General features: G+C 39.0%; 1 protein-coding gene across 1 annotated transcript in view; it reads left to right on the forward strand.

Moving 5' to 3' along the window:
• Window positions 1-14,087, forward strand: part of ush2a (Usher syndrome 2A (autosomal recessive, mild)) — a 217,576-nt gene that overhangs the window by 85,246 nt on the left and 118,243 nt on the right. Inside the window, exons 30-35 of the mRNA XM_087834076.1 lie at window positions 7,960-8,090; window positions 11,146-11,272; window positions 12,125-12,226; window positions 12,515-12,703; window positions 13,136-13,266; window positions 13,372-13,651. Of these exons, the coding sequence (XP_087690202.1) occupies window positions 7,960-8,090; window positions 11,146-11,272; window positions 12,125-12,226; window positions 12,515-12,703; window positions 13,136-13,266; window positions 13,372-13,651 (960 nt within the window). The remainder of the gene's footprint in view (window positions 1-7,959; window positions 8,091-11,145; window positions 11,273-12,124; window positions 12,227-12,514; window positions 12,704-13,135; window positions 13,267-13,371; window positions 13,652-14,087) is intronic.

Here is a 14,087-nt window from a genome sequence, read left to right on the forward strand (position 1 = left end):
CATCAATACTAATAGCATCATCTACAGACAATTATTCCCATCGAAGCGCACGGAACAGCGAACAAATCAAAGCCAAATTAGATTATGAATGTAATGCAGTGTAATGCCCCCTCGAGAGTCAATTGATCAAAAAGGAGAGACTCGTCAATCGTTTTGTCTTGTGGAAACCTTGCAACTCAAGCAATGACAAATGTAACATTTTTCTATGTGCTGAATGTTTGCACACTATTTATCTGTTCAGGTGGACTGCGCCATACCCCACGACGCATGTCACAAAGATTTTATAAGGTGTTGCTTAGAATTGACGTCCTTTTACATCTAAAGGGAACTTTTTGTTTTGGCCTAGCAGCATTGATGCCTCAGAACATCGTGGTGTGCCTTCTATATGAAACAACAAATCATCATTTTTCTCTGTCAACATCATACATCATCTTAGGAATATTAATATTTATTGAGGTTCCTCAAGCTTTCTATATCCTACATGCAAACTAAGGGCACATCATTGAGCAGGGTCAATATTCCACATGTTAAATCTTAGTTAAGGTTGAGATTATCTAGCATGTATTTGCCCTTTCACCTGTTACCTTATGGCCACTTTATTAAAAAATATAAAGATATATTTTTGCCAAATAGGTTCTTTTCCATGTGCAGTTACTGTGATAGGAGTGCATGTTTCCATAAATGAAGTCTGGTCGCGTGTGTTTAAAGATGCTTCTTAAAGCTTAATAAGAAGCATTAAGTCAATATTTCCCTCACTGAATCTTACTTTAGATAAAACAAGATTATAACTATATGCAGTCATGCTACAATATGAATAACCTCGTAAGTGCTTGTTTCAAGAAATCCATGTTACTTCATTCATCTTATTTATTATGTTTCTGTATCTAGAACTCTCCTGACTTTCTGCTGTCCATGCTTATATTTGAATTAAGGACATTGCCTCTCAGTTAAGACAGGCATATGTTATTATTTATAAAATAATGTATTTAAATTGAAATGGGTCAAAATAGATTACACAGTCCTCTCTCCTCACTTTAGTAATTCTTCACTGGCCCTGAAATGGACTGTTTGAAATGCAGATGACGTTCTGCTTATATTTTTGCTAATCCAGATGCATTTCTTTAACCCACATTAAATGAAGAGAGATGAAACATCACACAAATATGTTAGGGGAAAAAAATAAAAAAAATGAATGCAGGAACAAATAGATTTGGATAATATCCAGACACATCTTAAACAGCACATTGTTGCAATAGCTGCTACTGCAACAACTAAGCAGGAAAGAGGGAAATGTTAAATGATACAAATTATTTTTCCCTAATTAATATGATTGATTGCCAGGCACTGACGTTGAGAAGGAGAGGGGGAGAAATGTGTGAAGGGAAAGTTTGCACAGACATCATTAGTTTTTCCCCATTTAAAGATTAATCAGAAGAGGCTGGGCTCTTTAATTCTGTCATTTGTATATTTAATGGGCTGCTGCAGAATCTATGGGTGTAATTAGCTAGCTGCCGCGCTCTCATTAATACGCCAGGCTCTGATTAATGCCAGCAGAGAGCTAACATGACTGGAGTTATTCAGGTTATGTTGTGTAGATGATTACACACAACCTCCACTGTTTACTGAGACAGAGAGGAGACACAATGCACATGAAAGAATACTACCTAATAAATAAAACTACTTAAAACTGTAAATGGCTCAACATAACTAAGTGTTAATGTTTCATATTGTGGAATATAACGTGAATCTTCTCGTTTGATTAGGTAACGAGAATTAATAAGTCATTTTGAAATGCTCCTTTAGTTTTAATTGATTTAAAAGTCGGTTTAAAAAAAACGAACTTTAACTCTTATTACTTAACATCAAGTTGATTGTGTAAATGTGGCTGGTTTTATGTGCTTATAGTTCACAAAATGTTTCTTGTTTCACTCGTGAAAAAACTGCTGTGTTTTTTTGATCAAAGCAGCATTTTAGTTCTCGTATTCAGTATGTTGTAGAAGAAGGTGGAGGAGCCTTTTGAGAGTGTGCTTCTTCCTTCGGGCAAACTTTATGACTGGCTCTTTACCTGGTCTCGGAGAAAAATCAAGTTGTCAGTGTGTTTGTACTCATTTTTGCATTGCAGAGTGGAATGAACATACTGTCTTTATGGTCCACTAGTAGGGTCCAACACCTTTCTCTGGTTTAATAAATTTGGATTTTTATGCTTCCAGTGAAAAGGAAATTTATAGTCAGAAACCCACTGAGCACACAGTGGGGAGAACCTTTCAAGTGCTGTTTTTTGCTTTGGGAAAAGACAACTAGAGAGGGGGTTCTTATTCCCCACTGCCCTCTCCGGAAAACAGTTTTGACAATAAATGCTTCATAACAAACATCCCCTTTCTGTAGTACCTAAACTTCTAAACTTGAAATGTGTTATATAACAGGACTGGACCAAAACAATAAGTATTCAGGCTTTTGTTTTGAGGCATATTTTATAATTTGTGTTTTGGATCAGCATTTTACAAACGTAAAAATAATTACTTTTCGGGAAAAAAGCACATTAGAGATATTAAGTAATTCATGTTAGAGTATATTAGTCGTCTTAACATTTCATTAACTGAAGTCGTTGCCTTAAAGGTTTTGTGTATACTATTGTAAAACATAAACAGCAACGATTTTTCTGTGCATGTGTTTGACCGTGTGTGGCTTTATTATGCATTCTGTATAAGTGCTTGCTGGGGTATTGTGTTTGTTCGATCGCACAATGAAAGTGCTTGTGTGTATATGTGCCGCTTTGTCTATAAGTGTGTGTCTCTGTGTGTGTGTCATTGTGCTGTATGCGTAACAGAATCACCTGTCATGGTGTGTGCTCAGGTTTGTCTGTTGATGGCTCCAAAGTGGTTGTCAGTGTGAAGTAGCACAAGTCCTGTGGGGAAATCTGAAGGAAGTATTGCTGAGCATGAGCAGTGTCACAGATGCTTTACATTTGAGCATGCTTGGATAACACTTTGACTATCACAAAAATGCAGACTCACACAAAAACTGTGTACAAAATCTGTGCATACCCTTAAATTTCCTTACAAGTTTACTTCCATGTATGGCTTCAGGAATTTATTGACACACTATATGGATTATCAGATTTTTTTATGTAATTTAAAAAAAAAAATCATTTATTTCATTTAACAGCCCCTAAATCAGAAGAATTACAGTTTCGCTACACTGATATCTTTCACTCTATAGGTTTTTCTGGCATTTTTAGATCTGTGTTTTTTAACTGTGCTTTCACCAACACATAGTATGGAAGCATGTTTGGCCCTTGAGTCTGTCTCCTCTCCATAGGACTGGTGGAGAGTGGGTGTATATATGCAATAACTATGTGCTATGTAAAACACACATTTATATTGTCTACATTTTTTGTATATTGTCTACATTTTTTTGTATGCACAAAAGTGCAGCATTAGAGAAGTTAAACAGGTACACAAGCAAGATGCATGATTGAAAAAAATTGAAAAAAAAGTATTTAAATATATATGTGTGTGTGTGTGTGTGTGCGCGCGTGTGTGCGTGCGTGCGTGCGTGCGAGAGAGATGCAAGGTTAAAGAAAATACTTAGACGGGGTAATATGTGTAGAAAAGGAGAAAGAAAAGGTAATAAAGAAGGAGAGAGGTTAAAAGCAGAAGGAAAAAGGGTTTAAGAGAGTAGGTTAAGGAGGGGTAATGTAATATCAGATATCTGTCATATGACTTGACTCATCGTGGTGACAAGGTCGTGAATGTAAATGACACATGCCTGCTTGATGTACAGAATGCCCGTCCACTGTGAAGAACAGTTTTATTAATTTTCTTTGGATACTACTACAGTCTTTACTGGGTTTATGTCTGTGTAGAGTAATTCATGATTATCATCAAATTGTTAATCAATATGTGGATGGACCCCCACACACGGCGTTGCACGTTGAAGGCTGTTTATTTTCATTGTGTTCCACAATACAGCTTTCCAGCTGCGTCCTTCTACTCTGCACACACCGCTCTCTCGTCAGGTCCCAGTATCGTACTGAAATAGGGATTGCATGACCAGGCGATGAAGAATAGCTGTGTGGGTCACCCTCTCCTGACACCACACCCTGAACCAACTGCTACACCCCTCCCCTACAGCTGAGCCAGATACCACACCCCGCCACATACCCCCATCACCCACCTTAGGCCAGTAAGCCATCTGCACCTGGTCCATCAGGCGCTAAAAGGTGGCTGGAGCTACAAACAAGCTGAACGGAAGTGTGAGAAACTGGTAAAAACTGTATGAAATGGAGAAGGCTGTTTTTCCTTAAATACTCTAGACACTGGAATTTGCCAGTAGCCCTTGGTAAAATCCAGCGTCATGAAAAAGCGATTATTGTCTAACCAGTCCAGGAGCTTATGAGAGATGAGATGAGATGATCATCACAATGGAGGTGAGAATAGTGGAGTTTGGCACCTCCAGCCCCAACTCATCTCTTTCCTTTACCAGACTCACCAGAGAAGTGGTTTCAAGCTCTCTCTATGCTTTGAGGAGGTTGAGGTGATATATTTGTGTGCCTCCTCCCCTGTTAGACCATACCACTTCATAGCCTACATCCCCCACCTGCCATTTGATCACAAAGCCTCCTTGCCATTTGCCAAGTAACTTTGAGCTAGTAGAGGGGAGTAATATAAGCACTTTGTCTCATAGTGAAAATTGTCTGACTCTAGTCTTATCCACCCGATCCACCAGCCAGTCAGCCTGAGGGTGGTAGATGCTGGACCAAACAGATTTAATGCCCAGTAATTCATACAGCTATTTAAGTGTGCGAGACATGAACGAAGTGCCTCTGTCAGTCAGTATCTCTTTTGGGATGCCCACTTGGGAGATGACCTGAAACAGCCAAATGAGGTCCATGCTAATGCACTCAAGGTGCAAAGGCACTTTTGGGAAGGCCAGCTGAGTGTGTTCCTCTTCTGTGTGAGCATCACGACTCACTCAATAAAGCCTATCTTTAATCAATATAAAATGCGGGTAGGCCAACGCCGTGTCAGGGTGCACCATGTGACCATCAGTTCTTATCACTTGGTCAAAGGCTGAGTGTACAGTAAGGTGCCATCACAAGGCTGCTCTAGTGAAAAATCTTCGGTGGAGTGAATCACTGAAGCCGGTGGGGCCTCATGAGGAGGCCCTGCCATCTCCTTCTCTCCAGAGTCAGAGTCACCGCTGAGTGCAGTGCAGACACTACACACCACTAAAGGTTGTGAACACATGCCCACACACTGCCCCAACAGGTTATTAAACCCCGGCCAATCTGTTCTCAAGTTGCGAGCGCCACCTGGGCTTTGCCAGACAGCAGCACCCACTCCTCCCCAGGTCAGCGGCATGCTTCTGCTGTATCCTGAAAGACATCTCCCTCTACATGGGGGAGTAGATGCGGGACAGAGGAACCAGCCCAACACATTTGTCTGGTGCTCAGACTGGTCATGTAGCTATTCCAACACCACTGCTTGGCCACCTGCTCCTATAGTTCATCTGTTTTTCAGATTCTACATGACATTTTCATTTCTGATTTGAACCACTTTTGTATATTAAGTCAGATGCAGCTCACACAGTTTTCCAATGTGGCCTCAGTCCAAACAATCCAATTGGAAGGTAAATGTTTCCGACTGTCATCTGACCAAAGTGCTTTGCCACAAGTGGAGATGTGCTGGCAGATGTAGCACTTGACATTCTCAAATTTATTTTGGGAAAACTCCTCACGTTGTGATCCCAACACGCTCCAGCTCCACATCTGCATAAACCTCCATATCAACTAATGCATGAAACCCTACAGACTGACTTCAATGGCTCCTTCTATGGTTATTTCTACATAACAGCTAGTTCGGACTACCCTTATTTTTGTTTTGTTTTTTTATAGTCATGTGTGGTATACTTATGTTTTTAAGATATATAAAAACAACTCAACTCAAGTCTTTCTTTTTGCTTCTTGCAACCATGTACAGCATAACAATAGATCCAGTTACAAAAAGCAAGAAAAGACTTAAAAACTGTGTAAAAAGGTTGAGATCTGAGCTCTGATAATCTGTATTCATTTTGAGTTTTCTGTATAGTGTTCGACTTCTCTCTGTTTTAAGAGAATTCACACACTAATTATTTTGCAAACACTTGCTTCTGATGAACCCTGGACTGACTGCATTGGTCTCCTCAGATCTTCCCACATGTCTGTTCTCTACTGAGACAGACAGAGCTGAAGAAACACACATACTCACAGACACACACATAAACCTTCTTGGTCTGTGTGGTTATGTGGATCTAGTAGTGGATTAAGATCAAATCTCTGATCCATGGTAACATGACAAGGCAGCACGCTGGATGAATGTTTCGTGTGTGTGTGCACGTGTGTCTTAAAGGCTCTGCTGGCCTAAGAACCTGCAAATTTCCCACATTACTAAAATGCAAGGATTAATTCTGAATATTCCTCATCATTTGTTTTGTCAGATCCCAAATCCATTGTCATTTTAGGTGATATGATTTTTTAGGCTTCTCCAATTGAAAGTAGCGTAACTGAGAATTATCTGAAAAAGGTAGAATTCAGACATTTTAGCAGTTTAGCATTTCCCTATGAGTTTTTAAGTTCTGAGCCACAAATCTTCTGACAGATTAATGCTACATGTATAACTTGAAAATGTAGGAAAGCAATAGAAACTTTTCCTAACACACTTACTGATAAAATGCTGTTTTGAAGATGGCAACTAAACCGGCCAAAAATTTGGGGATTCAGAAAATGATCAATTTAATTTCATGTTTAATTTCTATCAAAACTTCAGTTTGTTGTGTTATCATATTTTCTCTCTTAACCCTAGTCTTTGACACTTTAAAGACTTCTCTGTTAACTACTTTATCCTACAAGGATAAAGAAAGGAAGGCTGTGGTATCATGAGATAAAAGCAAGACATTACAAGTGAAAGCTTCCAAAACTGTGGAAGCAGGTGTGTCTTCTAAGATCAATCTTCATGTTTTCCCTGAAGTATCTTAGTGGTAAGATTATCCTAGACGGCTGGCTTACACAGGAAATGAGGTCAGCTTAGAGGTTTAGTGCTGTTGGGAAACAGTTATTTTGATAGAAATGTACATTTATCAGTCTTCCTCTTTCTTTTTTACTTAATGGTAAGCATTATGTGAGTACATGACGTCTCAGACTGGGGTTTAAACAATCCCTGCAGAGTCCTGTTGGTTCTTGTGACAGTGTGCGTGTATATATACAGCTGTGAAAAAGAAAGACTTCATAAGACTCTTTTGTATGTGATATGGTAAAAAGCTAAGCACGCCGCCTGATTCAGTAGTTTGTAGAACCACTTTTGGCAACAATAACAATGTAACTGTAGTCTGTATGAATTTGTGGCTCATTCTTCTTGACAGCATTTTCTCAGTTCATAGAGATTTATGGGCATTTGTCTATGGACAGCATTTCAGTTGACTTAAGTGCTGGACTTTGGACTCTGCCATTGCAACACTTCGATTATTTTCTTTTCAGTGATTCTAATGTAGATTCATTAGTGTGCTTGGGATGACTTTAGAATACTTTAATATACAGTTCATGGTCAATGAGTCCTCAGTTCCGCTGGCTTCACTCCCACCGTGCTTGATATTTGGTATATGATGTGCATTATGGCCAAACATCTCACACCTGAAGCCTTTATACCAGGAAATTGCCCAAACGTCTGCTTTTATAGAGATGACCACACTTACTGATGATCAGTTAATCAAGTGCATTTAATTAATTTAATGACCCTCTTAATCTTGATGCAAGCAGTGAGGGTTTTATATAAAATACATGCTGTAGGCAACCTGAACTTTCTGTGGTCAGCTTTAACACTGAGATAATGTGTAACTCGGAATTAAAATCCTCTTTTAGGCTGTCTCTCTCTTTTACTAAATGTCCATCTCCCCCATCATGTTCCTTGTCTCCCTTTGTATCAGGTGTTGAGCTGAGTTTTAAGACTCGGGCCCCTGATGGCCTGCTACTCTGCAGCTTCTCTCCAGGAAATCAGGAAGAGTTTTTGGCTGTTCAGATAAAAAACGGACGCCCCTACTTTTTGTTTGACCCACAGGTAGGTAATGTGTTTCAAAAGCGTCTCTGCATAATTGAAACATTTTACATTACGCCATACTCCCATTTAATTCTACTCCTTATACCTACTCACTTTTCTCACCTGTGTTTTTCTTTCCTTCTGTATTGCTCTCTCTCCAAGTCTCTTCCATTTTCTCTCTCACTTTCTCTCATCTAATAAATGTGATCTGTAGCCCCTCATTGGTTTCTGTCAGGGAGGCAGGGAAAGGGGAAAAACTTTGAAAGTGTGTCAACGTTTGAATTGGACTGCAATTAACTCATTCCCTGCAGTCACCACGCGCGAATACCAATTGCAAGCTAATTAAGCTTTGCACCCATGCACGCACACATACACACACTCATACACATGCACACAGCCACACAGCCTGACTTTCCTTATCCATCCATACAGACGCATGTAGAAGGGTTAAAGAGTCAACGACTTCGATGATGAAAGTGATGATGGGAGATGATTACACATACTTCCATCAGGCCACCAACTAATTACACACTCAAACAAACATGCACATACACACTTTAGTTTCTCATTAGTATCATTGTGCAATACTTTATCAAAAACTCTTCATCAAAATGTAACTATGGGTTATATCTGTCTGTGCAGATGGGTGTATGTCACTGAACAGATCATTGACTATCACTGTTGATTAGTGTGTCTGTGGTTATGTTGCTAGATGTGTGATGGAGTGTATGTGTATCTTCTCCAACTGGGTTGATTCCTTTGTTTAGGCTAGTTTGGAGTAATTAACAGTAGGAGTGGAGTCATGGCTTATTAGTGTTCCCCTAGATACATATAGCTGGGCCCATTACTTCCCCCTATTAGCCTGTTGAGCTAGCCTAATGGGATTACCAATGCAGGGGGGAGGGGGTAATTTAGCATGACACAGGCAGGTGATATGCTCATAAATACGTGCACATGTGAGCTGCCACACACGCACTTATATCACAGCTCAAGAACTTTTAAAAAAGCATTCACTCAAAATGTAAAAGAGGCAGTTTATACTTTATTGATGCAGGTGAGTAGTGGTTAATGTGTCAGCAACTAGCTATAAATGTACAAGTGCATCCATGCATGGAGCTGTGGTGTCTGTCACATAATGCTAAACATGCAGCGTTTTTCAGACTCACACTGGTTTAAAGGCAATAGGTGTTTCTTTGCAATGGCCATAAAAAATTATGGCAAGTTATGACTTTATTCTTTGTTGCTGATTATTATTGTTTTGTCTGATATCACTTATTTGATAGGTCTAGTCATTTTATTATCAGGACAGGAATCCTGGCAGTTTAGTAATATTATCAACAAAAGAGAAAATGAAATAACTAAAGATTTACTGACATAATGGAGTAAAAAGTGGATCAACAGATGTTTTCAACTCAACAAAATTTGAAATTTAAGCTATCCAGGTTTCTACATTGAAAACGGGTCTCATAAACTAAAAATCCAAACAATATTATTTTACAGCAACAAATGTCCAGGTAGCGTCTCTCTGTCTCTCAAAGTGTGCAAGTGTAGAAGCCCCACAAGTCATCTATGAGGTGCAGCACATCCAGATAAACCCTCTTTTGATCAGATGGTAACTAAAGGAAAAAGAAAAAAACTCAGAGCGACTTGTCTTCAGGTCAAACTTTATTCTCCTTACATATGCACTCCTTAGTGGTGAGCTAGTGAGATTGAAAGGGCAGGTTTGCTTGTGCTTACAGCAAACGACCATCAGACTTGAACTTGAGATGACAAAATTGTGTGAGGCTTTCTTTGACCATTTGTTCCATCTGCTCTTAAAAAAAAAAAGGTTAAATGCCAGTTTTAGTGTATGAAGACTTGACTGACATGAGGACACTAAGAAAGTTTAAACACAGATCTAAATGTCATCTGATGTAGAAGTGACAAACCACTTCATCCTTTGTCGCCTCTTTCTCTCTGTTGAGAGATGGCCACACGTGCACACACACACCCCACACACATTTCCTTTTCATTCTGTCTGTCTCTTACATGTATTCAGAACACACATAAACACACCAAAACTTCATGCTCATATTGTGTTATAAGCTGCCAAGTATTTGCGGGAAAGTCACAGATGCAGCACTTTGGATAAGTGCTTTATATTATATGTGTGTGTGTTGACTTCTTCTATCACATACTGTATATTAAAGAGATTGGGCATTGGGGCATCCAACAGTGGACACACACAAATCAAAGGATGACACCACCTCATCACCAGACCTTTGTTTCATCAAACTATTTGCTTTTAGCACACATATTGTCTGATCCTATACATTTCCTCACAATATAAAATATCAGTGCTTTTCAGTAAAACCATCTTAAATCGAATGGTATTTATAAATTTACCTCAATATTACTTTCCAGAAGAGTTGAGTGCCAATTGCTTCCACTACTATTTTACTATTCTTTGGGCAGGTGCTTGTTTTGTGTGTGTGCGCGTGTGTGTGTGTGTGCACGTGTGCGTTAGGAGTTTTAAAAAAAATCAAGTAAATAGACTCCTCCCCCATTGTCTTGTTAAGTAGAGCTGTCTAGCAAAGATAGTAAAGATGTCCGAGTCTGATATACTTTGGCATTCATACATTTATTGATCTCATCATTAAATCTTCATCACCACATGTGCGTCTGTGTAGATGTGTGCATCTACCCATACTTTTCTTTTACTACATTACTCTTTGGCTGCTTGCTAAAAGCTGATCACAACAATGATGTCATACTTAATAGGTAGCAAAAAGCCTTGTAACAACACTTTGATGGTTATATGTGCATGTTTGTGTCCTTTTGAAGATGATGTGTGTCTGTGTGATTGGTATCGCTGATCCTTGATTTTTAGTTAGAATTTAAAGATTTACCTCATCCGTGTGTTTTGTTATAGCTCGATCTGTGTCTTTTGAGCCAACAATCTTAGGTTGTGTTAACTGATCTGTGATGGTTTGGAAAAAAATGTAAGTCAGTGGATATCCTCACACCATCAGTTCATATGTGCTTAAGTTTGTGCTTGTGTCATGGGTTTCATGCGTGCTTGTGTTTATGTGTGTAGGGTTCAGCGGTGGCTGTGAGCGTACAGGGTGATGGAGGGCGCCGCTACAATGATGGACAATGGCATAGTATTAGAGCAACGAGGCAAGGGGCCGTGGGAACAATCGTTGTAAACGATCAATACAGAGGTAACTCTCCTTGTATTCATACTGACCACTGTGTGCATCTGCTCCGTGTGTGGGTGTGGGTGTAATATGCTTATCTACATACATATATCTGGATGTGAATCTTGTGAGGCTGATGTTGATTGTCTGTGTTTTTCTATGTATATATTCTGTAAATCCCCTCCACCCTGACTAGGAGATATTATCCAGGTTAATTCCACCCAGTCTGTGTATGATAACAAAAATATTACTGTATCGTATGTGACTAACCATTTTCACAGCAATGCTTTTTGCTTGTCTGTTAAGCCACTTAGCACTGATCTATGAATATTTCAGTTATAGAAACACACCCAGTCAAGTGATGAAATAATGTTGGGTTTACAGATGAGAGAAATTTTATTTAAAAAAATCTATCTTTAGGCACTTTGTTACTAGCAGGCTGTTGCATATATGCATTCATTCACATTCATTTATTTTTGTAACAACAAAGTGATTTACGAAAAGCTATCAGCTGAAAACTTGGCGTGGTGTGCAGTGGCTTCTTAAAAATTCAGAGGAAATTGGACAAGTGGAAGACAAAAGAAGGAAAAACTATATCTATAGCAGAGGAACAGTCTCTGAAAGTCAGCAAAGACCTGAAGAATAAACATGGTTGCACCAAATATTGACTTTAAAACTCATTAGAATTGTGCAAAATCTGTTTTTGCCTTATATGCTTCCCTTATATGAGAGGTACATCTACATTTTCTTTCCATATATTTCACTGTTCCCCCTGTGCTTTTGTGTCTTAAATGATTCAATATAATAATATAATATTATGTATTCTTTTTTATTCTCCACTTCCTCACTTTTGCTTCTTATTTTCACCACCATCAGGAAGTGCAACAGCTTTAAGTGGTAGCACAATGATTGGTGAGAACATGGGAGTGTTCATTGGAGGGCTGCCAGAAAATTTTATTCTACTAAGACAGGATTCAGGTGGGTTTTCACCTACATATTAAAATCTTTCATGTGGCCCCTGGATTGTATGCATGTTTTCTGGCTATCTGATATATAATTTAGCGAGGTATACTGTAAGATGACTGAAGGTTTCTGGATCTGATTGAGAGTTGAGCTCATATTCAGGCACAAATACTGTGTCTTCTTCCTCATGAAAATCCCTTATTTGACCTTGTGCCTTAAAATGTTGAATAGTCTTTGATTGGAAGTAACAAGCAAACATTTTTAATGTAATCTTATGACTTTTGTTTTTGCTTGTCTCACCAGGAGATGCCAGACTTGTGCGAAAGCGCTTCTCTGGTTGCCTCAGAGATGTGAGTTTTAAGATGTCCGACAGCCCCTCAGAGGAATGGCAAATTCTTGACTGGGCAAAAGCCACAAAGAAAGTTGCAGTGTATGAAAGCTGGGAGGGATGTCCTCTTCAAACTGTGGATGGAGCCCATTTTCTGGGTCATGGTAGGACCGTAAAGTGCAAAAATAGCATACTGCTATGTTGAAAATCACATGATGTAGCAGCGTATCAGTTACAATGAGCATAAAGTGCTTTGTGCTGTGAAAATATGTGTTCAGATAAAACTTTACACTCATTTTAGTGCTCCTAATGCACTGTCAACACAACATATCTTAATAAGATGCTTGCTGCTGATGTTGGTGGTAATGAGTTTGTTTCATGTTGATAAATATGATGATAAGTTAATTGGCCTCTGTGTGAAAGATCAGGTTCATTAGTGTACATTTCCTCCATTACTGCTGTCTAAAAAGGCCTGCTCATACAGTCTTTCGTCTGTCACTTATGAATAGATGACGGGAAATTTAAATACCTTTTGCACATTTTAAATTTGACTCGTTCTGCTGGTTAAACTGACATTTTTCTCCTCCTGGTTTCAGGTTACTTGGAATTGGACTCAGGTGTATTTACTGGAGGACAGATCTTTGATATTTCTATGGACTTTAGGACAGACCAGCTGAATGCGCTGTTGCTCTTCACATACAACACACAAACTGAAGACTTTATGCTGGTAAAAGCAGAGCCGTGTTTCAAATTATCGTACTAATGCTGAAAATACTCAAATGAATCTAATGACAGACTTTAACGTTTTCTTTACTGGTTTATATTTTTTAAGGTGGAGCTGGAAGCTGGTCTCTTGTCCTTCATTCTCTCCTCTGAAGGTCATGTGATTGAACTCAGCATGTGGGTGGGGCTTAGCTACTGCGATGGAGACTGGAAACAACTGTCATTGGCAAAACGTGGCTCGCTTATCTCAGCTGCTGTCAATGACTGGGCAGAGGAAGCAAGGGGAATGGGAGGAGCAGTGACGCTGAGAGTTGATTCACCATTATATTTGGGGGGCGTGCCACCAGAGCTCATACATTCTGCTCTAGACAGGCGAAGTCACAAACATGGTGAGATAACATGCACTGAGGTAGTATTTGCATGTCGCTCATTAAAGTGGCAGGTGCCAAACCAAGAAAAATGTCTCATTTAGCTACAGTCTCCTATACACTTCCTTGAATCTCATCAAGCATAGTATTTACATATTTTGAGCTCATTGTTTTGGCTTTCTTTTCAGTTGCACAAGTTAAAGTACATGTATTTGTAGTTATAACTTGCCTGCTCTTCTGTGTAGCAGAAGAATCACTAAATTAATTAACTCTGAGTCATAGCGATCATACTATATGCTAACATTTGACTAAAATTTAAGAGCATTGTAAATTCTGCATCAGTAAACCTGTGGCATAATTATATGAGTCAGGAAATCCCATTTGACATGTAAAAAAATGGAAAAATGCAATTTCCCTGATATAATAAAGATTCCTTCTCACTTTTGCTTCTACTTTT

The sequence above is a fragment of the Neolamprologus brichardi genome, chromosome 1, assembly GCF_056152115.1.
Source record: "Neolamprologus brichardi isolate AB-2024 chromosome 1, ASM5615211v1, whole genome shotgun sequence".
NCBI classification, from domain to species: domain Eukaryota; kingdom Metazoa; phylum Chordata; class Actinopteri; order Cichliformes; family Cichlidae; genus Neolamprologus; species Neolamprologus brichardi.